The 26,043-nt window shown below is 38.8% G+C and overlaps 1 protein-coding gene and 1 long non-coding RNA gene across 2 annotated transcripts; one reads left to right on the plus strand and one right to left on the minus strand.

Moving 5' to 3' along the window:
* Positions 1–3,139: 3,139 nt before the first annotated feature.
* LOC129780411 (E3 SUMO-protein ligase ZBED1-like) lies at positions 3,140–6,835 on the plus strand. Its single transcript, XM_055788675.1, has 4 exons — positions 3,140–3,890; positions 3,949–4,164; positions 4,227–4,295; positions 5,301–6,835. The coding sequence occupies exon 4, from the start codon at positions 5,672–5,674 to the stop codon at positions 6,803–6,805; it is 1,134 nt and encodes a 377-aa protein (XP_055644650.1). The 5' UTR covers positions 3,140–3,890; positions 3,949–4,164; positions 4,227–4,295; positions 5,301–5,671; the 3' UTR covers positions 6,806–6,835.
* A 2,819-nt stretch (positions 6,836–9,654) lies between these two features.
* LOC129780414 (uncharacterized) lies at positions 9,655–10,523 on the minus strand. The gene is made up of 3 exons (XR_008743914.1): positions 10,307–10,523; positions 9,999–10,238; positions 9,655–9,925 (listed from the first exon to the last, which is right to left on the minus strand). It is a non-coding gene; the product is annotated as an uncharacterized LOC129780414 (long non-coding RNA).
* Positions 10,524–26,043: the final 15,520 nt, after the last annotated feature.

Genomic DNA, 26,043 nt, shown 5'->3' on the forward strand with positions numbered 1-26,043 from the left:
AAAATTATCTTCAATCTAAAGAGTTTATTGTTTTGTTATCACTCGATATCCCCATCTTGTTCGGCTAAACCTTTCTGTTTAGCGATTGCATTTGCCACTCGCCACAGCTTTCACAGTTGGAAAATTCCTTCCCATCCAGCTTATGACATATTTTATAGTAAATAACATTCAATTGCACGTCGCATTACCACCACTCAGTGTCGGATTGGAGGTAGTTTCAACCTGTAATTGAACATTTGCGATGACAGTGGTACAGTGTCGACTTTCAATGTGGGGTCATAATTTGGATCTCTATGTTTACAAAAATGTCCAACTAAATAAGTCGCATTACATGTCCGTCCAATTAGCTAAATGTCGAACTAATTGTAAATTACTGTACTTTCAATCTGGAAACAATTTAAGAATTGGTGAAAATTGAATAATCAGGAAAGTCCCCAACTATCAATAAGCTCAGAAAAACTGCCAAATTCACATACTCATTATATCCTGGCAAACAAATTATGAAAAAATCAATTTGTGTGTTATTATTTTTTTTGGATATTGTTTTAGAAAGCATTGAACTGTAATTCCTAAACTCTTTTTTGGAAGGTTTAATGGCCCTGAAAAGCGCCTTGTTTTATGGAATGGTTCCAATTTAGAAAACTTAGTACTCGTGGTTTTGAAAAAAAAAAACATTTCGAATGCCCTCGATGCCGCCTTGTTCTGGATTTGCCATCAAAGCAGTTTGTATAAAGAACAAACTTTTTTCTTCTGCTACCTGAAGCCGTTTTGCGATTGCGTTTGCCACTCGCCACTCGCTGCAACTGCCTGTTGTTGTCTTGATGTCCACCGAACCGAATGTGTTCTGTTCCGAATGCGGGTTTTCTTATCGTCGCGAGCAGCTTTGCCAGCTAACTCGATCACTTCGGCGGCCGAAACTATATAACGCCGGCTAGGTGGACTGGTGCACTGGTACTAACGCGCTCGGCCTAGCTACCCTTGCGGGGAACTCCAGATCAACACCGTTCGAGCGGGATTTTGCCTTTCCCTTCACTTTTCCTCCTTTACCATGTCCAGACATGGCTGTTTGGGTTGGTTTGTTGATGTGTTGTGATGCGAACTGATGTGGTGTACGGTTTGGATGAGAATAATCGTTACGGAAGGAAGGAAGGAAGGTCTTGTATTATAGAGACTTTAAACTTTTGCAGTTCATTCGTCTCTAGCCTTGAGAAAGGCCCTTTGAAGCGGGGATTTTTAAGCTGACTGGCTGGCCCGAGAATTACGCATGTGTCAGACTGCGACCAATGTTTCCCTCATTTTTTTTCTTTTTCCTTTCCAATCGTGCTTCATTCTATTTCGCTGCTGCTCTGGTTGCCCGTTTTGGTCGGTACGATTTGAGGAGCACAAAATGGACCAATCAAAAATGGGCACATAGTGCATTTGGACAATGCTCGATATTTCACAATTATTCAATTATTTATCTCAAGAAAAATGAAATGTTATTCGTTATGATAGATGCGTAGATATATTTCCTATCAATTGTTGCAAAAACCTTTGCGATCTATTGAGAAATGCTCGAGTTATAAGCGTTCCAAATCTTGCATTTTTTCCTACTTGTTCAGTGCCTAGATTTCCATTTCACCCCCTATATCTTCCGGTTAGACGTAGTCCTACGTCAAAAGTTTGTTCTTTATACAAACTGCTTTGGTGGCATATCCAGAACAAGGCGGCATCGAGGGCGTTCGAAATGGTTTTTTTCAAAACCACGAGTACTAAGTTTTCTAAATTGGAACCATTCCATAAAACAAGGCGCTTTTCAGGGCCATTAAACCTTCCAAAAAAGAGTTTAGGAAATACAGTTCAATGCTTTCTAAAACAATATCCAAAAAAAATAATAACACACAAATTGATTTTTTCATAATTTGTTTGCCAGGATATAATGAGTATGTGAATTTGGCAGTTTTTCTGAGCTTATTGATAGTTGGGGACTTTCCTGATTATTCAATTTTCACCAATTCTTAAATTGTTTCCAGATTGAAAGTACAGTAATTTACAATTAGTTCGACATTTAGCTAATTGGACGGACATGTAATGCGACTTATTTAGTTGGACATTTTTGTAAACATAGAGATCCAAATTATGACCCCACATTGAAAGTCGACACTGTACCACTGTCATCGCAAATGTTCAATTACAGGTTAAAATTACCTCCAATCCGACACTGAGTGGTGGTAATGCGACGTGCAATTGAATGTTATTTACTATAAAATATGTCATAAGCTGGATGGGAAGGAATTTTCCAACTGTGAAAGCTGTGGCGAGTGGCAAATGCAATCGCTAAACAGAAAGGTTTAGCCGAACAAGATGGGGATATCGAGTGATAACAAAACAATAAACTCTTTAGATTGAAGATAATTTTGTGATCCTGAAAAGGACCCTTTTTAGCCTGCATGTGAATCCAACGAGCGAAAAAATCGTAATGAATGTATTTTTTTGCCATCGCTCCCTTTTAACGCTCATTCGTTCGTCTCGTTGGACTCGCCCCTTTGGCTGAGTCTACCGATTTGTCTCTATCCTGTGAGTGTGTACCGCTAGAGTACAAAACGCGCGCTGATGACCACCTATGCATTTAAAGAGACGAATGAACTTTCAGAGTTTAAAGTCTCTTTAATTCAATACCGTTACCGTTACCTATGCATTCCCTTTTCTTTTTGTGGACACCGACTGGACAACATCGTTGCTGGACGGGCTGGACGGCGAGGGATCGAGTGCCTTTCTCAAGGCGGGAGGGTGGAGGTGGTAGCGCTGGAGTAGAATAGAGTACAGTTTTCAAAGAGTCTTTCTCAAGGCTAGAGACGAATGAACTGTAAAAGTTTAAAGTCTCTATAATACAATACCTTCCTTCCTTCCTTACCTATGCATTCCCTATCACAGCCATCATTTTGATTGTACGATATGTGCATACGCCAAAAGTTGCCCGGCGTTGATAAGTACAAAGGTTTCAGAAAAAATCAAAAATCAACTAAAAGATAGTGAGAAAAAAATAAAACAATATATTTAAAATATATATTAAACAATAGCTGTCCCCTTTGTATAGTCCTACGTCACTCCGGTTATGTCCCCGACATTACCCACCCGTCTTTTTATGAAATAAAGTTAACGTTAATAACTATTTTCACTGTGAACGAATTCTCATGATTTGCATACCAATCGAATCGGAAATTCTCTAAGATTTGTTTGATATTCTATAAATTACAAATCGCTGATCTCTAAACGGTTTAAATTCATGAATACTGGAAAAACTTCTTTTTTTCTCATACATTTGTTCTGCCGATTTGTGTGCTAACCCTACCCGTATTTCGAATGCTTATAACTCGAACAATTCTTAACAGATAGGAAAGATGTTTGCATTAGAGATGTGCCATCCGCTCATGAGCTGTTCCAAAGAGTCGACTCTTTAAAGTGAGTTGATACGGAACAGCTCGCAAAAAAAAAAAACGCACAGCTCTTCAGCTCACTTTGAAAATTATGCAGGAGGGAAAAGAGCTGTAGAATTGCAGAGAGTGTGTGAGCTGTAAGATTTGGATGAATTGACCGCTTTTCGCTCTTCGTTTTATGACATCAGTTCAATTTCGTTTGTTCCTTGTGTTTTCAACTGTCAAATAAAAGCGGTTAAAAATCATTTCAGTTTTGCGTACATAAGTGAAATCAGCTTTTGGACTTTTCTTCAAAAAAACATTTTCGTCTGCTTAAATTTTTAAAATCAAATCAAGGTAAAGACAATTATTTTTAAAAAGTAACTGCAATGTTCTAGTATGTATTTTTCCTCTATTTTATTCCAGGATTACCAAAGGAAACCTCTGCGGATCCAACCTTTTTCTTCTAGCATCGTGGTTCAAACAAGTTAGGAGGTTAGAAATCAAGTATATAACTCAAATCTTAAAGGTAATCATTAATTTTTTATTCTAGTGGAAGCATTTTTGAGTCTCTGGATTCTGGACCTTTGGAAATTTGAACTGCGGTACTGGTGCCGTCAGAAACAAGTAGGAAGTTGAGGAAAAATCATTCATCAAGTTCATCACACCAAGTATTTTTTATAGCCCTGAACGCGGTAAAATTTATTTATCTAACACTAAAAGAAGTGTGAGATAAGTATTACGCTGTCCTTCCGTTTGAAATAAGAAGGTGAAAAAGAACCAAACAGTTTCAATTTGCATTGCGACATTTAATTTTATTTTTCGTTTCAGCGTTACGGAATCGTATTTTGGATTTGAATCCTACTAACTAGCGTATATTGGTATTATCTGAAAAATAAGGTGACTTATCAATCAATTAAGGTGCACCGGGGCAAGTTGAAACACGGAAACAAATCTTGTTTCGTGTAGCTCAACATTTCAACTCACCCCATGTTTTTTCAACCCTGAGGTAAATTGAAACAAAAGAGAAAATCGATTTTTTTAAACTGTGCAGGTGCCGGCTACTATTTGTCGGTGATTGCCGTATGAATGAAAATGTGTGAATAAATTCAAAAAATAAGAATTATTTATATTTCTTTTTACGTAGTGTATGAATACACAGACATGTAAATTTGTCATTTTTACAGCTAGGGGTCGTTTTGTAAACATTTATAAACAAGTTTCCACAAGGCATCCCCTCACTCATCCCTTCCTGAGTGCGCTACGTAATACAGGTTATCTGGAGACTCGATTTACCGGAGACTCGATTATCCGGAATTTTAGATTCGATTATCCGGAGTATTTTAGTTTTGTTTTTTTTCGTTTTCAGATTAGAAATTTTGAATAATTTGTTAATATACTTCATAAATATGATGGTTTATATCAACCAAATTAAAGCTCTCCAACTGCTCTTCATTTGTTCTTTGACACTAAATTTCTATCTTCCTTAATTTCGCTGCAATATCATTTTAAACAATTACTGGCGTATTCCAAGTAAGATGATGAAAAATTACAATTTTTACTCAACTGTAGTTATTATAATCAAATAATTTCCACCTTACCCGCCACCTTAAACTGCACATTAAACTCATGATAGTTCGCGTTGAAATAATTGAAATAATGGATATAGAAACCAAGCATTTTAAAAATTGAAATTTTTCGAAACATCCAGAGGGAATCTCTATTTTTTTTTATCGAAAGTCATCGGTCATACCTTGTATATACTGCAAACAAATTTCAATTTAGTGATTAAGTGATCTATAAGATAACTTTCAAGTTGATCTTCGAAAAAATCGTTTCAACTTGCCCGGTGTACCTTACACAAAAATTAGATAAATTTATTCTGAGTTATCTAATTCATTTTAGGTATTATCGCCATGTCAACTGGAAGCAGAGTAACAAGTGATATATGGTATCACTTTACAAAGGAACGAGCTAAAGCGAAATGTCGTTATTGCAATGCATTGATTGCATCATCGAATGGTTCAACAGGAAATATGAAAAGGCACTTGAAAAATAAACATCCTTTCGTGTCTTTGAACCGAAGCCTGGCAACAACAAAAATCGTTCCATCTGGTGGTGATAGTGAAGCCAGAACAGCAGATGTAGGCGAAAATCTTCCCATAGATCAGCAACAATCTGGATCCACAGTGACTTCAAGTACAAGTTCTGATGGTATGCGGGGTTCCGAAGCTTCCGGAAACAATTTGCGCTCTGTGCCTCACTCGTAGCAGTCGATGACTAGATATGTCGATGTTCATCGACCGATGTCAATTATAAGAAGCAGATCGCTAGACAGTCAGCTGCTCAGAATGATCTGTAAAGAATATCATCCATTTTCGCTCGTTGAAGATAACGAATTCAAAGAATTTGTTCGCATGCTCTGCCATTCGTATACCCTTCCAAGCAGGAAGACTTTGACGAACAGTTTGTTGCCGGCTTCGTATAATGAGGTTCTATTGGAGGTGAAGGATGAATTGCAACACGCGTCTGCTGTTAGTTTGACTAGCGATGGGTGGACCAATATTAACAACATGAGTTTTTACGCTTTAACGGCCCATTTTATTGATAGATGTGGCACTTTGAAATCTTACCTTCTTGAATGTTCAGAGTTTAATGAAAAGCATACAGGCGAGAATATAGCTTCATGGATAGCTCAAGTTCTAAAGACATTCAATATCGATTTTAAAATTACCGCTATCGTAACCGATAACGCTGCTAACATGAAGTCCGCAGCATCAATACTGAATATCAGAAACGTAAGCTGTTACGCTCATTCGCTTAATCTGGCAGTTCAAAATGCCATAGCAAAGAGTATCAAGTTGGTGGTGGATAAGGTCAAATTAATTGTTCAGTTTTTCAAAAAAAGCACATCTGCATTATCAAAGCTAGTTGATATGCAAAAACCTTTGAACAAAGCACAGTTAAAGTTGAAACAAGATGTTCCAACGCGCTGGAATTCCACTTTCGATATGCTGGATCGAGTTCTGATCAACAAAGAACCGATTGTATCCACATTAGCCTTGCTGGACTCTACGTTATCCTTAGATAGTTCGGAATGGGATGTTATAGAACACAGTGTCAATATGTTGAGAACATTTCACGATGTTACTGTTGAGATATCTTCAGAGCAAAGCGTTTCCCTGTCAAAAACGTGCGTGTTGTACCGTATAATGATAAAGAAGATGAGTACATTTCCTGATGCAAGTCTGCCGCAAAGCGTGAGAATGCTTAAAACTGAGCTAGTAACAGGCTTACAAAAAAGATTTGGATCAATCGAAGATAATGAACTCAGATCTCAAGCTGTTTTATTAGATCCACGGTTCAAAAAACAGGCTTTCGGAGATGATTCGAAGTTTCAGCTTGCGTAACAATCCATCATACGGAAGTTGAGGCAGACTAATGCCACAGAAATGAACCAAAATTCGACAGAACCAGAAAATGATCAAGCGAAATCATCTCTGTGGCAAGAATTTGATGAAACAGTCATGAGAATCCAAGGAAAGCAGGATCCATCATCGGCAGCAATTGTAGAGCTGGACAAATATATTTCAGAACCCCATCTTGCGAGAACCGAGGACCCGCTTTTGTGGTGGAGATCCAGAGAGGCAGTTTACCCAAAACTATACAAATTGGTCAAAAAACGGCTCTGTATTCCTGCGACTTCTGTTCCCTGCGAACGACTGTTCTCGAAGGCTGGACAAATTATCACAGAGAAACGGAGTAGACTGTCTTCAGAGCATATATCCCAAATTTTGTTCCTAAATCATAATCTTTAACATTTGTTTGTAAAAAGAAATATATAAGAGAAACAATAAACAACCATATTTATTAGTACTAAGATAACGAAAAAATCTATTCATTTCATTTGAATTGAGGAAATTGTAAACATCCTTGAAAGGGATGTTAATGAGAGTAACTGGTGAGGAAAAATATCAATGTTGTTGTAAGTTTTGTGTCCAAACGAATCGGCTTCTTGTCATCTCGGCCAACATGTTTTACTAATCATTGATACATCCTACGAAAAAAAAGGTAGGCACACATGTCAACCAAATCTACGGTTTGTAAGTCCAGTATTGGCTCAATTTCGACTTCAGTAATGGCTGATTTGTTGGGCTTCCTTTGGTTCCATATCAGTGAAAATGTTGGTTCTTGTTTGTATACGAATAATGAGGATATTTTTTGAATAATTAATTTCATTTCAAAAGTTGTGTTCAAATAGTTTCATTCTTATGTTTTTCTTGTTCTATTCTTATTTTTATTAAAAAAAAATTTATAGGAAGTATGTGATGTACACAAAGAATAAGCCCTCTCAAATGTGAAAGCACACTCTGGGGATAAAAATTACAATTTAAATTCCGCCCAATGGTGTGTCATGCTGTGGTGCGACTTTGCTCGCAACTTCCAAACCAAGGTGAACTCGATGGAATGATACATAGCACCGGATTACATACCGTCTGGTGGAGAACGCTTGTGTATTTTTGCATCAAACGAACCCATTTTGTTTTCATGCATTGTCAAATGTAAATTAAAATGATTACCATTAAGAGATTTTAATGTTTTGTTTATTAGAAATGTGGAATAATGGTGCTGATGGGACGAACATATAATCGCCAGTGAACGTGTATACCTCCACTTGAAAAAGACTATCACGATAAATGTTTAAGCTATAACATCAAGAAGGAAAATAAAGCTCGCAATTCTTGGTTATTCTCGTGTGTCGTATTATTCTCGCAAAGGAAAAATAAATCATTACTCATCTTTAGCTGCTATAAAACCACAACTCTTTCCTCGCCACTAAAACAATCTTTTAAAAGATTATTTCAAAGATTTGGATGTATTCTAAAATTATACCCTAAGTGATAAGCAAGCATATTGAAAAAAAACAATTTCGTAGTCCTACGTCGAAAATGCGGTCGTGTCCTTTACAGTTTTTTTTATTTTAGATTGAGGGTTCTTAGATTTTTGGATTATAGATTTTTGTTTTTAGATTCTAGATTTTTGGATTCTTTTGCATTATTGGATTTGATATTTTTTTACACCCGGGTATGGCGACCCGCGCTCGGTTCGAGTGGCGGACGTTGTCCCACGTCCAAAAACATTAAAATGGGGATGAATATCCGGTGCGGCACGATATCCCTATGCCTAGCAAACGATTGGCCTTTGAGGGTAAGAACTTATGAAACAACCTGATAAGATGGTCCGAAAAATCAACTTTTTTCCTGTTTTCCAAAAATTCATAACTTTTGAACTACTGCACCGATTCAGTAGATGGACATATCAAATTGAACCCAATGAGTTAGTCTTCTCTAAAAAAAAATACCACACCTGCAATGGGAAACGGATTTTGTTTTTGTAATTGTTTTTGAAAGTTTGCATGGTTTCAGGACCAAGGGCGCTATACTTTTTGTTTTTTTTTCTTGAAAGCTGAGGTTTTTTCTACACAACATATCCAGAAATCCGAGGTGCCTTTTTTCGTTTTCAAATTATGTTTTTTTTTCAAATTTAACCAATGGTCCGAAAAATCGTTTTTCCAAAAATCACTTTTTCTCAAAAAAATCTAACACCTCTCTGATTTTTGGATATGTTATGTAAAATAAACTTAACTTTCAAGAAAAATGTAAAAAATATTGCACCCTTGGCCCCGAAACCATGTAAACTATATAAGAAAACAAATGCAATCAATAATTACTTTATGGCTTCGGAGACCACCTGATCATCAGCTACAATATCCGTCCGCTTTTTGTAGTTCCGGTATGCATATACACGTGGGTTAAAGTACCAATGGATGCATGGAAAAAAAGTGACAGGACTTTCTTTAAAATGTTTTTGAAAAAAAAATCGAAACATTTGAAAATTTGAGATGACCATTTTCATTGCCACTCTAATATTCAATGCTGTGCGCTGAAGAAAATGAAACAAATTGCGGCACATTACTAGCTTGTGTGTTGGTCTTGCGAGGACAAAAAATAATCATGAATCATTTTTAGTTGCTTCTACAAAATAACGCAAATTATGAGCTAGTTTCAAAGTCACCAAACCTTCTTCTGCAGAGTTTATTTTCTCGCGAGGGATTTTACTTTCCGCCATCAATAAGTTTATCTCTTTTTGTATAAGATCATTTACAACAGTTACACATATCGTTCATTGTTTTTCCGATATGGTAATTTTTCAGGAAGTGATTTTAAAGCCAACTTGATTTTATAGTTGATCAGACAAATTAAGTTTGTGAAAATGTTTGTTTGATTTTACTTAATAATTTTTGTTTGAAATCCAATCAAATTTAAAATGTCTACTATCTGTCTGTCTACTAATTGTTGTCCGAAGGTAACCTGCCAGTAGGGGCAACTGACTCGGTTTGACACTAGGCTGTAGGCGGATTTTTTCTTCTACTGTATCGACATTGGTTCAGGATCTCTGTGTCGGAGTTATTGCTCTCGGGCGCCAAGCCCGAAGTCGTCGTCGTTTGTCACATTGGAACATCAAATCTGCTGTGAGAAAAACCTTGTTATTAATAATATTCCTAACATCTTTCGCTCATCTAACTGCGTAAAAAAGGTTTACCTGAAATAGCTACGTTCGTAGTGCTGTCGACCGGTTTCGGAACCGGTGCCAAATCGCCTTCATTCTTGCCACTATCGATAGAAGATTCTTTAATTTTGTCTATTTTGTGGGCTACTGTCGGTGGTAGTAATGGTGATGGTTTTCGCTGGGTGTACTGTTGTAGAACTATAGTTGTGTGGCGAAGTTGTTGAGATTGTGCATCATTCGCCAAACTGATATCCATCGCTTCCTGCGCGGAACCTAAAAAAATGTATCATAACAAAAATAACAAACATAAAACATAACAATAACAAAAATAAAATACTTACCTCCGAATCGATTCCCTTCCACTAGAGAAATGACGAATAAAGAAAGAGACTAGAGAAATGACAAAAATTTACGATAGTTTTGCTCCAGTACACACGCAGTAACATTTTGTTTTCCGATGAGTATAGCGTATTGACAACTGAGCTGAAGAGCTGTTCATAAAGAACAGCTCTTTTAGGTGAGCTGAACTGATCTGAGCTGTTCACCATGATGAGCTGGTTTGCACATCTCTAGTTTGCATCAATTGATAGAAAATATTTCTACGCGTCTATCACAATTAATAAAACATTATTTTTCCTGAGATGAACAATTGAATAACTGTAAAATGTCAAGCGTTATTTAAACGCCCTAACTGCCAAGTTTTATTTGGCCCGATTCACGGTTTCCCCAAAATAGACTTCAAAATCGATGTTCCTGTGGAAATCCGCTTTACAAATATACATGCAAGTCGAGGGTATTTTTGTTCCCACCGAGCTGTGTTTCCCTAACACGGGCTTCAAAATCAATGTGTCTGGGGAAATGCGCTTTGTCAAAACATACAAGTCGGGGGTATTTTTTCCCACTGAGATGTGTTTCCCTAACATGGGCTTCAAAATTAATGTGCCTGGGGGAATCCGCTTTGCAAACATTTGCAAGTCAGGGGTATTTTTTGGTGTTGAGTACTTTTGTACTCGTTTGTCGTTGTGCAGATCGGAATATGTGTCCCTAATACGTATTTTTAAACTGAGAAGCCTGGAACATCGTCATTTCAGATACTAGAGGTGATTGATCTTCTTCCGTTCACATATTTTGGTAGTCCTAGGCATCATATCAAACGTAAAAGGACGTTCATCAAATTTATTTGCAACAAAGAACATAATCATTCAGCTCGCGCAGTCCGAAGACATCGGTCGCAAATTTGTTCGCGTCTATCATATAGTGGAGATTATACCGTTATCAGTGGCTGGTGAAGTTATTTCGCCCTAACGGGGTTCTCTTTATTGCGCGAGTGAGAAGAGCAGCAATCACAACCAGCGTGAGGAAGAAGTTCTCCACCGCGGGCGCGGTGTGGGTGCCGTATCATCGCTGTGTGTGCTTTATCATCGTCATCGATTCCATCATCGTGTGGTGGTGCGATTTACCGTTGCAGCTGTACCGAGCGATTGCCACGCGGTTCGATTGGGACACCGTTTCATTTCATTCGCATTGGTGTGCGATTTAGGTATAATATATAAATCAAGACCTTCGATGGCCTTTCGGGGTTTTTAAAAAAACTACTCGACTACGTTCCTCGACGTTTACTACTATAATGCTCTTTATTCAAATTGTTGAAGCCTTTTTATAACTTCCCTAATCTTGTTTACTAAACTAAGCATACAACGGTCTCGCTGCGCATTCCATCGATAGTTGGGTAGCTGGCGGAATATGACACCTTGTTGACGGAATATCTGATTGTGCGTTATTCGTTGATAGTTGAACGGCTGGCTGGCTGGCTGGCCGCGTTGCTGACGGGATGTTTATTCGTGGGAGGTTTGATGCTGCTGATGAAGCGAGATACACGCTTGGGGCGGTTGGCGTTTGTTTCCAAGTTGGGTTTGCAGTTTCGTCGTTAACTACTCCATCCCCAAGAGAAGCACGTCCCGTGCGTCTTATAAAAAATGTTGCTATCGCGTTGCGTCTTCTGTAGATTGTAACAAGGATGATTATCATGGTTAAGGCAAACATTGCTCCAATCGATGAAAAATTGTGTATTTTCAGCGAATCCAAATGCTTTCTGTTTTCAATGTGCATTTCATGTAAGTATGAAGTGTTGTAGTATTTTTCTAATGAGGTTTCTTCTATTTGATTTATTTCGAGAGGTGAAATAATCGGGTGGTTGAAGTGCAATTCTAGATTTTCGAATAGCCTGTCCTGAATAATTACAGAGCAATTTTGAAATATGATAAGGTAGTTGCCTTTGAGTTCTTTTCGGTTTATACCACAAGTACTGCTCATCACAACGTTTTCTAGCGTAGCTTTGACTACTAATGTTCCATAAGTCAGAAGTTTATATTCTGTTGTGGGTGGTGTTTCTTTGAAGGGGCATTTCCCACTTCGTCCTCGAACTAAAGGTGCAACACACAAGTCGTTGGTAATATTCAACAATTGGTTTCGTTTATAAATATGGATTTTGGCTATTTGTTCAAACTCTGCTAAGACTGCCATTGTTTCGTTGGAATGCACTAGAACTGTTTGGTGATCAATATTGACGGTTTTATTTAAGATTGGGAGTTCTTCGATAATCATTCTTTCGTAAATTATGGGTGATACCCTTGGGATGTCGATGCTAATGATGAGATGGCGTCCATGGTAAAGCACAGTTATCGAGAGGTAGTTGTATGCATCTTCTAAACTGTCTAATTTAACATTTGCTTGTTTTAATTGTTCGGCTACAATTTTAAGTTCATTGATTGTTAATAACTGTCTGGTTACAATATTTAATTTGGCAAGTGCTATCGTATTTTCTATTGTTCTTAGTGTTTGTAACACCATGTCTAACTGAAAAAGTATGGAAATTTTAGTGTTTTCTGTAATTACATATCCTTTTTGTGTATTCAATTTTAATATGACATTTTCATGCTGTTTTATTACATTTGTCAATGTTTGTATACGATTTTTGAATTCTTGGTTCATTACAATCTGTTTATTATTTTGTTCCATTAGTTTGTTTTCAGATCTTTTAATAGCATCTATGTTTGAATTAATGTGTCGTAAATCTTCAGCGTCTAAATTGCCTGTAACAAATTTTAAAACACTGCCTAATGTTTCGATTGATCTTTTGTTTCTTTGAATGTTTGGGAGAAGGGCTTTGTATGTATTATTAATTTCCTTAAACTTGATATAAATAAGCCTAGAAAAATCACCTGTTGAACTATTAACCTTCAGTATTAAATTTTCCAGTATTTCAATTGTGACTCCTAATTCTTGCAAATCTACTGTGTGAAGTAATCTATTGTATCCTTCTTGAATTCTGCCCTCTCCCGCGCTTAAAGTTAGCGCTCCAGGATTATTTGTGATATCGTGTAATTGGATAAATTTATTGTGGGAAAAGGGAAGGAACAGTAGGATAATGATTAATGAAACGTCCATCCTGAAAATAGAAAAAGATATTAGTTCATATTCTTTTAATATTCTCTTTATGAATTTCCCGTCCAGACCTATCGAGAATTACTCTTCCTTTGTCCTCAATAGCTTTGGTCAGGTGATATTTTTCTTTAGTTTTTCCTTTAATTCCTTGAATCAGTTTATAAACTGTTTTATTTTCTTCTATGGGAGGTTGTATTTCTCTACCTTTATTATGGTAGGTTAGATTTTTATTTTGCGTTCTTTCATTCGCCAAAATAACCTCATCATAGAATTTGTTCTTTTCTTCTAGCATTAAATCAATGTCGAGAGGCCGTTCGTGTCCATCTTTCAAACCGTAAAATATTTCTCTAGGTTTCAATCTTGTAGCTGAATGTATTGTATTGTTGTAAAGAGTACAAGCTATTAGGAAAATTTCTTTATTGTTTAGATTTGTGTATTGAGGTTTAATGCATCGAAAGATTTCAGCTATGGTTGAGTGAAACCTTTCGACCAGTCCGTTGCTTTCACTATGATTCGCGGGCACGAAATGCATCTGGACATTCAAATTACTAGCTAATCCTCTAATTTCTGCGGAACGTAAAGCCGGTTCATTATCACTTACTATCAATCCAGGTGTACCATATGTGGAGAATAATTTGAGCAAGGCTTTCCTTATATCTGTAATTGTTCTTGATTTTATAGGAATTAATGTTCCAAACCTGGAAAATTTGTCAATTGCTGATAAGAATATAAAGGGTTGACTCAAAAAAATGTCAATATGCACTATTTCAAAGGGTTTTTTAGTGTGTGGTGTAGAACCAAGATGAATTTTATATGGATGTCTATCATATTTATTGACATTGCATACTTCACAAACTTTAATGAATTGTTGAATTTTGAATTTCATTTTTGGAAAGAAATAACGTTTCGAAATTTGTGTTTTATTTTCCCAAACACCTCTGTGAGCTGATTCGTGTGTTTGTTCAATCACTAGATTTTGTTCTTCCGGCGTTTTTAAATCGATTAAAAATTTTTGGGTAATAACTATTTTGAATGATTTGCATCTGCTGAAATAATTTTTATATACTATCTGTATACTGTTTATCAAATTTTCTGGACAAAGTATGCAATTAACGCGCCTTAGATCCATGTAATCTTTGAATATCCTAATTAGTATTGGGACTCCAAAACCAACCTTAGTTATTGTTCTTCGGAATACTTTTGGAAAAATTTGTTCATATTTGTCAGGTTCATCTGGACCAATTTTGAGAACAATCTGGTTACTAAATGTGTTCAGTGGTAGTTCTGTACATTTGATAAATTCAGAGTCGTCCGTATCAGCTGAGTGCATGCTTATGTCATCAGAGGAATCATTTTCGTTTACATTCAATTCGTTTCGTATTCGAGAAAGACTGTCAGCAACAGTGTTCTGTTTTCCTGGTCGATACTTAATTTCGTAATCAAATTCAGTTAAAGAGAGACGCCAATGAACTAATCTGTTGTTGGTGTCCTTTAAATTCAAACCATAAGTAAGGGGTTTATGATCGGTGTACAAAATGAATTTGCGTCCATAAAGATATGGCCGGAAATATTTACACGCCCATACCACTGCTAGAAGCTCCTTTTCAATTGTGGAGTACTTTTCTTCAGACTTATTCAATGTTCTGGAAGCAAAGGCTACTGGTTTATCGCTTCCAATAGGACCTTGCGATAAAACGGCTCCAATGGCGAAATTAGAAGCGTCTGTTGTCAATATGAATGGTTTTGAAAAATCAGGATATTGTAAAATATCACTTCCAGAGAGAATTGTTTTACATTTCTCAAAAGTAGTAACAAATTCTTTTGAGTGTGTAATCGATTCTCCTTTTCTTAAAGCATTTGTGAGGGGTTTTGCTATTTTAGCGAAATCTCGAATAAATTTTCTGTAGTAACCTAGTATACCTAGGAAACCTCGAAGTTCCTTTTCATTTTTTGGGATAGGCCATTTCCGAATGATATCAATTTTATCCGGATTTGGTTTAACTCCATCGGACGTTACAATATGGCCCAAGAAAGCAACTTCCTTATGAAGGAACTCACTCTTGTCCAATTGTATTTTCAAATTATGTCTCTGAAGAGTTGCAAATATTTTCGCCAAATTGTCAAGATGCTCTGTGAGGCTAGTTGAAAAAACGATGATGTCATCCATGTATACGAGGCAGATGACACCAATATGTTCCCTTAGCACGTTGTCCATTACGCGCTGGAACGTGGAAGGTGCATTTTTCAACCCGAACGGCATTCTCAAAAACTCATAGTGCCCGTTTTCGACACTAAATGCAGTTTTAGGAATATCCTTTTTCTCTACTTCGACTTGATGAAAGCCGGAAGCAAGATCTAAAGTTGAGAAATACATACAACGTCCCAACTTGTCCAGAACATCTGTGATATTGGGTATCGGATAACGGTCATCAACCGTTTTTTCATTCAATTTTCTGTAATCTATTACTAGGCGCCACTTTTTGTGTCTGGAAGCATCAATTTTTTTCGGGACTATCCACACAGGTGACGTCCACGGACTACTGGAATGTTGGATGATGCCCTGCTCAAGCATTTTGCAAATCTGTCGCTGTACCTCTTCCCTATGACAAAATGGGTAACGGTATGATTTAGAATGTATAGGCAAATCATCCTTTGTTTTTATTTCATGCTGAATGGCACTAGTAAAAGTAAGATTCTCGCCTTCAATGAAAAATACATCCTCATTTTTATGAATTAATTTTAAAAGTTTGTTTCGCTCCTCATCATTTAAGTGCGAAACTCTAAGTTGCTCAAAAAGGGATTTTTTCATGACTTCGCCTGATGGACATGCACTTCTGTGCCCTGTTTCAAAATTGTTGTTCTCTGGTGTCAAAAATGTTTTGTCTAGATTAATCGAGCATGGCTCGTTTGAATAATTTGTAATCACAACACGAGCGTTTTTATCTGATATACTGTATAATCCGGAATGAATTACTGCTTGTGGTTGAATGAAATAATCACTTTCGAGAAAAAAGTCTCCGTTTTCGGTATCTATTGTGAGATTAATTATTTTAGTTTCATTTGAATTTAGATGGACCTTCTTGATATCTGGATATTTTCGAAACATTTAAATTATTTCATCGGGAAATTGTAGTTCGTTAGTTTCGGTCAGAATATTTGCTTTTACATTTTTCAAGGTTTCATATCCAATTAGTCCATCGAAAAATGAATGGAACCGAAATACGAAAAATGTTTGTTTTTCTATTCCCTTAATTTGTGGGAAAGGATTAAGTTTGGCATATCGATTTATTTTGTGCGTACCGCTTACATTTCGGATGCGCATTGGTGCTGTGATTTTGCATTTGTCAATATTAACGTACTTGGGATCGATGTAATTTTTATTGGCTCCCGTATCGATAAGGAACCGTAGGGGACCTTTTGTTGTTTCAAGTACGATATATGGGATGAAATTATTTATGTTGGTGGCCGTGAATATTCGACCGTCTGAAAATTCAAATCATCAGTTTCGTTATCGTCTTGTTGTTCAGCTATCGGCTCGTTCGTCATTTCTGCAGTATCATCAGTTTGATTTTGTTGTGACCCTGGCATATTTTCTTCTTCTGTATGTTCGTAATAATATTGCTGCTGATCATATTCATGATCATTGAACTCGAGTGGATAATTTTTATTTTCAGCGTTTTCTTCTGGAATTTGGTAATTCGGCCTGTTTATATAATTTACTCGCCGCGATCTTATCGATGGATCAACTTCCATAGGTATTGGCCTTGGTTGTGGTATATGTCTTGGAGCAAATGCATTTTTGTTTACAAATTGATTTTGGGGAAATTGAAGTGTGTTCTGGGGTTTTTGAATGTTAAATGGATTGGGTTTGTATTGGAAATTTTGCTGCTGTGGTCGCGGTGTGTATTGTTGGAAGGGGTTATGGTTTTGTCTCGGGGGAAATTGTGGGAACGGTTTCCTGTATTGGATTGGATATGAAGGGAAAGATTTTGCATTATGGTTTGGTGGATATTGTGAATTAGGTTTCGAGGGAATTGGTGGAGGTTGAGGTTTAGGAGTATATTTCCCAAAATGATAATTCTTTTCTTCTAAGCATAGCCGTAAAGCTTCTTTCATATTTCGGGGAGCTTGCGCACGTATAATTGGACCTAATGGATCTTTCAAGCCTGACAAAAAGACTTTCAAACCCATTTGTTGGTAAAATAAATTTTTGGCAGTTTTTACTTGCACGTTCAGTTCGTTTATATTCAGCAAATTTACTAACAATGATACAATGTGAGATATTTTCCCATAAAAATCCTCAACTGATCCAATTTGACTGATTCCAAAGAGATCTCTAGTAAGAGAAATTTCATCTCTTCGGTCGCTGTAATGAGTAATTAAATTCGATTTAATTTCTCTCCATTCTAAATTTGTGCCGTATAGTTCTAAAACGTTATCGGCATCACCGACAATTTTTGATCTAATGGCTTGGGTCCAAATAGTGTGCATATTTGTTCCTCGCACAGAATCAATTATTGGGATGAGATTTTCGATTGATCGTATGAAGGAGTGAAGTTTTACGGGATTGCCGTCAAAAGACGGTAGGTCCCGGAGAATTTGCGGTGTTTGTAGGGATTTGAGGACACTTTCAATTTGTTGTCCTCTAATTACATTGTTTGCTGCTGCTGCCTGGGCGGCGGCGGCTTCGTTCGCGGCTTGCGCTGCTTGTTCAGCTTGTTCTGCTTGCGCTGCGTGTTCGGCTTGTGCTGCTCGAGCTACGTTAACAGCTTCGGCAGCGCCTTGCGCTTCAACTCTTAATTGATGAATTAATTCATCTCGATTTGCCAACTCTTGTTGCAAATCGGCAACTTGTTGGTGAAGATGGCTCATTTTAATTATTTTTAATTTTTCCTTAGCACTAGAACACAATCAATAATTTTTTTTCTCGCTTTGTATAATTTGAATATATATTTTGACACTTGTTAACAACGCTTAATCACTTTTTTCGTTAATTTTTTTTATTTTTAATATTTTCACAGTTGATTTTGTGTTAGTTTTCTAAAAAATGGGAAAAGCTTACCTGATTTCCGATGTTCGCTCGGATCCAAGAGCTCCAGTACACTTATATTGCTGTTTCAATGTCCGTTTTGGAAATACACTTCACTTCGGGGTTCACTAAAGTTATCTTTCGGTTCGCGGATTTTGACGTAGGACTACGTCTAACCGGAAGATATAGGGGGTGAAATGGAAATCTAGGCACTGAACAAGTAGAAAAAAATGCAAGATTTGGAACGCTTATAACTCGAGCATTTCTCAATAGATCGCAAAGGTTTTTGCATCAATTGATAGGAAATATATCTACGCATCTATCATAACGAATAACATTTAATTTTTCTTGAGATAAATAATTAAATAATTGTAAAATATCAAGCATTGTCAAAATGCACTATGTGCCCATTTTTGATTGGTCCATTTTGTGCTCCTCAAATCGTACCGACCAAAACGGGCAACCAGAGCAGCAGTGAAATAGAATGAAGCACGATTGGAAAGGAAAAAGAAAAAAATGAACGAAACATTGGTCGCAGTCTCACACATGCGTAATTCTCGAGCCAGCCAGTCAGCTTAAAAATCCCCGCTCCGCTGCCGTAACGGTCATTCTCATTCAAACCGTACACCACATCGGTTCGCATCTCAACACATCAACAAACCAACCCAAGCAACCATGTCTGGACATGGTAAAGGAGGAAAAGTGAAGGGAAAGGCAAAATCCCGCTCGAACCGTGTTGATATGGAGTTCCCCGCAAGGGTAGCTAGGCCGATCGCGTTAGTACCAGTCCACCTAGCCGCCGTTATATAGTTTCGGCCGCCGAAGTGATCGAGTTGGCTGGTAAAGCTGCTCGCGACGATAAGAAAAACCGCATTCAGAACAGAACACATCAAGACAACAACAGGCAGTTGCAGCGAGTGGCGAGTGGCAAACGCAATCGCAAAACGGCAGCAGGTAGCAGAAGAAAAAAGTTTGTTCTTTTTACAATCTGCTTTGGTGGCAAATCCAGAACAAGGCGGCATCGAGGGCGTTCGAAATGGTTTTTTTTCAAAACCACGAGTACTAAGTTTTCTAAATTGGAACCATTCCATAAAACAAGGCGCTTTTCAGGGCCATTAAACCTTCCAAAAAAGAGTTTAGGAAATAAAGTTCAATGCGTTCTAAAACATTATCCAAAATAATAATAAAACACAAATTGATGTTTTCATAATTTGTTTGCCAGGATCTGATGAGTATGTGAATTTGGCAGTAGTTCTGAGCTTATTGATAGTTGGGGACTTTCAAGATTATTCAATTTTCACCAACTCTTAAATTGTTTCCAAATTGAAAGTACAGTAATTTACAATTAGTTCGACATTTAGCTAATTGGACGGACATGTAATGCGACTTATTTAGTTGGACATTTTTGTAAACATAGAGATCCAAATTATGACCGCACATTGAAAGTCGACACTGTACCACTGTCATCGCAAATGTTCAATTGCAGGTTCAAATCGCCTCCAATGCAACACTGAGTGGCGCTTCGGTACGTTGCATTGAATGTAATTTACTGTAAAATATGTCAAAAGCTGGATGGGAAGAAATTTTCCAACTGTGAAAGCTGTGGCGACTGGCAAATGCAATCGCTAAACAGAAAGGTTTAGCCGAACAAGATGGGGATATCGAGTGACAACAAAACAATAAACTCTTTAGATTGAAGATAATTTTGTGATCCTGAAAAGGACCCTTTTTAGCCTGCATGTGAATCCAACGAACGAACAAATCGTAATGAATGTATTTTTTTGCCATCACTCCCTTTTAACGCTCATTCGTTCATCTCGTTGGACTCGCCCCTCTGGCTGAGTCTGCCGATTTGTCTTTATCCTGTGAGTGTGTACCGCTAGAGTATAAAACACGCGGACCCCAAAAAAATATCTTATTTTCTTTCAAACCGTAAACCCGTGTGGTTGTACGGCATCGGCATCGTGGACGTAACAAAGGAGGACAAGTTAAGGGAAAGGCAAAGTCTCACTCGAACCGTGCCGGTCTCCAGTTCCCTGTTGGCCGCATTCACTGATTGCTCCGCAAGGGTAACTAGGCCGAACGGATTGGTGCCGGAGCACCAGTATACCTAACAGCGATTATAGAGTTTCGGCCGTCGGAGTGCTCGAGTTGGCTTGCAAAGCTGCTCACGACAATCAGAAAACCCGCATCAAGAACAGAGCAGCTTCGGTTCGGCGCTCATCAAGGCAACAATTAGTTTCAGTGAGTGGCAAAGTGTTTCTCCGGCACGTCGCATTAAATGTAATTTACTGAACAACATGTCACAAGCTGGATGGGAAGAAATTTTCCAACTGTGAAAGCTGTGGCGAGTGGCAAACGCAATAGCTAAACAGGAAGGTTTAACCGAACAAGATGGGAATATCGAGTGATAACAAAAACACAACACCAAAGGTTCTTTTCAGAACCATCAACATATTCATAAAGAGTAAACAGTAAACTAATCAATTTTTCAGGTAGATAGGTAGGTATTCACGTAGGAGAAGAAAATAAAGCAATATATTTAAAATATATATTTAACAAAAGCTGTCCCCTTTGTATAGTCCTACGTCACTCCGGTTATGTCCCCGACATTACCCACCCGTCTTTTTTCTCGGTAACGAATTCAAGTCCACGATATTCACTCGCGGGCGCTCGATTGCGATTCGAAAACACGAGATTAATCCGCACGACTGCGCCAATCAAGACCTTCGATGGCCTTTCGGGGTTTTTAAAAAAACTACTCGACTACGTTCCTCGACGTTTACTACTATAATGCTCTTTATTCAAATTGTTGAAGCCTTTTTATAACTTCCCTAATCTTGTTTACTAAACTAAGCATACAACGGTCTCGCTGCGCATTCCATCGATAGTTGGGTAGCTGGCGGAATATGACACCTTGTTGACGGAATATCTGATTGTGCGTTATTCGTTGATAGTTGAACGGCTGGCTGGCTGGCTGGCCGCGTTGCTGACGGGATGTTTATTCGTGGAAGATTTGATGCTGCTGATGAAGCGAGATACACGCTTGGGGCGGTTGGCGTTTGTTTCCAAGTTGGGTTTGCAGTTTCGTCGTTAACTTATATATTATATTTAGGAAGATAGAAGAATTCAAAATTATATTTTTTCATATCTGCCGTAATGGCAGAAGGTCAAGTTGAAATGGAGATTGAAACTACTGTTTCCTCCTCACTAGCTACAACGGGGGCTGGGAAGTCGCTCAAACGCGTTCCCCCCTCAGAAGATGTCTCTTCAGAGAAAGAGTTAATTAACCTCAACAAGCCCCCCTCAAGAAAATTGGCAAACTTTTCCTCTTCGCCCCCTCAATCTCCCGCTTCCGCTCAACTCCCGAACTTGCCTCCCAGTCCTACTGATCCCGCTCCCGCTCAACAATCGACCTCGTCCTCCCCCTCAGTTGTTTCCTCTCCTCGTGTCAAGGTCTATCCAGACGATGCACCTGGAGCTGGTCCATGGGTTGTTTTTTTCCGGCCCAAACCTAAAGGAAAATCTATTAATGTCATTCAGGTTTCGAAAGATCTGGCAAGATTTTATTCCTCCGTGGTCGGAATCTCTAAGGTTAGGCCGAACAAACTGCGTATTGTCGTGAGTGATCGGAAACACGCAAATGTAATTGTGATCGACGAGAGGTTCACCCTAGAGTATCGTGTCTACGTGCCCTCCCATGACGTAGAAATCTCGGGGGTGGTAACTGAAACGGGTCTGACGTGCCAATTGATAATAGAAGGAGTTGGTAAATTCAAAAGACTCCCTTTGGTGGGCGTTAAAATTTTGGACAATCGCCAACTAGGTAAAGTATCCCAAGAAGAGGGAAAAACGAAATTCACGCCGTCAGACTCGTTTCGAGTAACTTTTGCTGGTTCGGCCCTCCCTGACTACGTCATGGTGGACAAATTGAGACTGCCTGTGCGAATCTTCGTGCCAAAGCCCATGACTTGCAACAAATACAAGTCAGTTGGTCACACTTCAGATTATTGTGCCAACAAGGAGTGCTGTGCAACTTGCGGAGAGCAACATGTGGGGGAATCCTGCAGTACGACTGAGCATAAGTGTCCATATACACGTGCTCTCAGCTTGTGAAACTTACAAGAGTCGCTGGGAGAAACAGAAGCGCTCTTTGAAGGAACGCTCAAAACGCACTTTTGCTGATATTTTAAAGGGCGCTTCTCCACTTGCCCAACAACAATCAATCAACACTCAAAATGTCTTCGCCACGTTGCCCGTTGACGAAATGGAAGCGGACACAGCTAACGGGGCACACCGTTCATTTTCCAAGGGAATCCCCGGCGCAAAAATGTGACCACTCCCAAAGTTCAAGGACAAGCTCCACCGGTTATACCCCCTGTTAGCATGTCTAAAAAATCGACATGCTAACAGCGGACAAGCAAAATCAGGTTCCTCCTGGTTTCCGTGGGAATGGTTCACCTTTGAACGGCCCAGCACTCGAGGGGACATCAACAACCCCAACTGTCCCTGTTTTTCCGTCCAGTTCAACTTCCCAATCGGGATTTATAAAGTTGACTGACCTTGTGGATCAAATCTTCACGTGTTTTAACGTTTCCGACTCCATCAGAACCATTGTCATCTCAATGCTTCCAGTGTTAAAGACAATTTTGCAGCAATTGATGCAAACATGGCCCCTCCTTGCAATGATTATCTCTCTTGATGTCTAATTTAAATAGAGAGGTCGGAGATATCACTGTTTTACAGTGGAATTGTCGTAGTATTATCCCTAAATTGGATACTTTCAAATTTCTAATTCATAAATTCAATTGTGATGTTTTTGCTCTGTCCGAAACCTGACTCTCTTCTCAAAATAATCTCTCTTTCCACGATTTTAATATAATACGCTTGGACCGCGATGACAGATACGGAGGGGTACTATTGGGGATTAATAAGTGCCACCCATTTTTTAGAATTGAACTTCCACCTATTGGAGGGATCGAAGCTGTTGCTTGTCATGCAAACATCAGAGGCAAAGACCTCTGTATTGTCAGCTTGTATTGGCCTCCGAGAGCTGCGGTTAGCCGCAATCAACTTGTTGACATGTGCTCACTCCTTCCTGAGCCACGATTGATCTTGGGAGACTTCAACTCTCACGGAACTGCCTGGGGGGAACAGTACGACGACAATCGTTAATCGTTGATCAAAGGTCATATGTAACAGCTTCAATCTGACCGTTTTGAATACTGGGGAAACAACACGTGTTCCTAAACCTCCTGCTAACCCAAGTACTCTTGACCTCTCGCTTTGCTCGAATTCACTATCGTTAGATTGCAAGTGGAATGTAATCCAGGACCCCAACGGTAGTGATCACTTGCCAATCAAAATTTCCATCACCATTGGGTCGAATTCTTCTGAATCTATAAACATGGCATATGACCTCACAAGACACATTGACTGGAAAAAATATGCGGACGCGATTGCTCTAGCCATCAATTCCAGAGATGGTATGCCTCCATTGGAGGAGTATAACTTCATTTCTCGTTTGATCTATGACAGCGCGGTTCGCGCTCAAACGAAACCCATCCCAGACTCCACTATTCGTCGAAGGCCTCCCAATTCACGGTGGGATAGCCAATGTTCCAAGCTTTATCAGGATAAATCGAACGCATTTAAAGCTTTTCGAAAACGTGGAACCATTGAGAATTTTCAAACGTATTTGGACCTTGAAAATCAATTTAAAAACTTGATCAAAGGGAAAAAACGTGCTTATTGGCGAACTTTCGTGGGAGGTTTGTCACGAGAAACGTCAATGAAAAAATTATGGAAAGTGGCTCGAAACATGAGAAATCGCTCTTCATCGAATGAAAGCGAAGAATATACACATCGATGGATTTTTAAATTTGCACGGAAAGTTTGTCCCGATTCCGTTCCTGTGCAAAAAATTGTTCGAGATATACCACAAGATAGGTGCGCTCTTGATTCCGAGTTTTCGATGGTAGAATTCACTCTTGCTCTCCTTTCTTGTAACAATTCGGCTCCAGGAACAGATAGAATTAAGTTCAACTTGTTGAAACACCTCCCTGATGTGGCGAAACATCGCTTGTTGAATTTATTCAATCGGTTTCTGGAACATAATATTGTTCCAGATGATTGGAGACAAGTACGAATTATAGCTATTCAAAAACCCGGAAAACCCGCGTCCGACTTCAATTCGTACCGCCCAATAGCAATGCTGTCTTGTATACGGAAATTGTTGGAGAAAATGATCTTGTTTCGCCTTGATCGTTGGGTTGAAACGAATGGCTTACTCTCAGATACACAATATGGGTTCCGCAGGGGCAAGGGGACGAATGATTGTCTTGCGTTGCTTTCTTCAGAAATTCAAATGGCTTACGCCGAAAAAAAACAAATGGCTTCAGTATTCTTGGACATAAAGGGGGCCTTCGATTCTGTTTCAATAGAGGTTTTGTCGGACAAATTACACTCTCGGGGTCTGCCTCCTCTATTGAATAATATGTTATATAACTTGCTTTGTGAGAAACATTTGAACTTTTCTCACGGAGATTCGGCAGTAAGTCGGGTCTCTTACATGGGCCTCCCCCAGGGCTCATGTTTAAGCCCCCTTTTGTACAACTTCTATGTAAGCGACATCGACAATTGCCTTACACAAAATTGCAGCCTAAGACAACTTGCAGATGATGGAGTGGTGTCTGTCGTAGGATCAAACGAATCCGACCTGCAAGGACCCTTACAAGATACTTTGAACAAATTTTCAACCTGGGCCATTGGGCTAGGGATCGAATTCTCCACGGAGAAAACAGAGATGGTGGTTTTTTCTAGGAAGCATAGACCAGCAAAACCAAAGCTTCAACTTTTGGGTAAACCGATCACTCATGCTATGTCATTCAAGTGTCTTGGGGTCTGGTTCGACTCCAAATGTACTTGGGGGGCCCATATTGGGTATCTGAGTAAAAAATGTCAACAAAGAATAAACTTTCTCCGTACAATTACCGGCACCTGGTGGGGAGCCCATCCCGAAGATCTTATTATGTTGTATCGAACAACTATTCTCTCAGTGATGGAGTATGGCAGTTTCTGTTTTCAATCAGCTGCCAAAACACACCTCATTAAACTCGAACAAATTAGTATCTTTGTCTCCGTATTGCGTTGGGATGTATGCCCTCGACGCATACCATGAGTCTCGAGGTTTTGGCAGGCCTACTCCCACTAAAAGATCGCTTCAATTTATTATCTCTTCGGTTCTTCATCCGGTGTAAGGTCATGAACCCATTGGTTATCGGAAATTTTGAGCAGCTGATCGGGCTAAATTTTCATTCTGGATTCATGACTTCATATCATGAATTCATCTCCATGCAGGTTGATCCTTCTTCGTATATTCCCAACCGTGTTTGTTTTCCTGACTACATCAATTCCTGGTCGTGATTTCATTCGCGTGATATCTCGGCTTATGTCCAATCACTACAACCTAAACGCGCATCTCTATCGCATTGGGCTCGCAGCAAACAATCTTTGTGATTGTGGCGATGGCTACCACGACATCGAGCATGTTGTCTGGTCGTGTATCCGGTTCCATGCTGCTCGCTCTCAGCTCTCTAGAGTACT

This window comes from Toxorhynchites rutilus, chromosome 3, assembly GCF_029784135.1.
Source record: "Toxorhynchites rutilus septentrionalis strain SRP chromosome 3, ASM2978413v1, whole genome shotgun sequence".
Taxonomy (NCBI): Eukaryota; Metazoa; Arthropoda; class Insecta; order Diptera; family Culicidae; genus Toxorhynchites; species Toxorhynchites rutilus.

What these genes read in the sequence shown, in the direction of transcription:
- LOC129780411 (XM_055788675.1), top strand. Translation starts at nt 5,672, where the DNA reads ATGACTAGATATGTCGATGTTCATCGACCGATGTCAATTATAAGAAGC.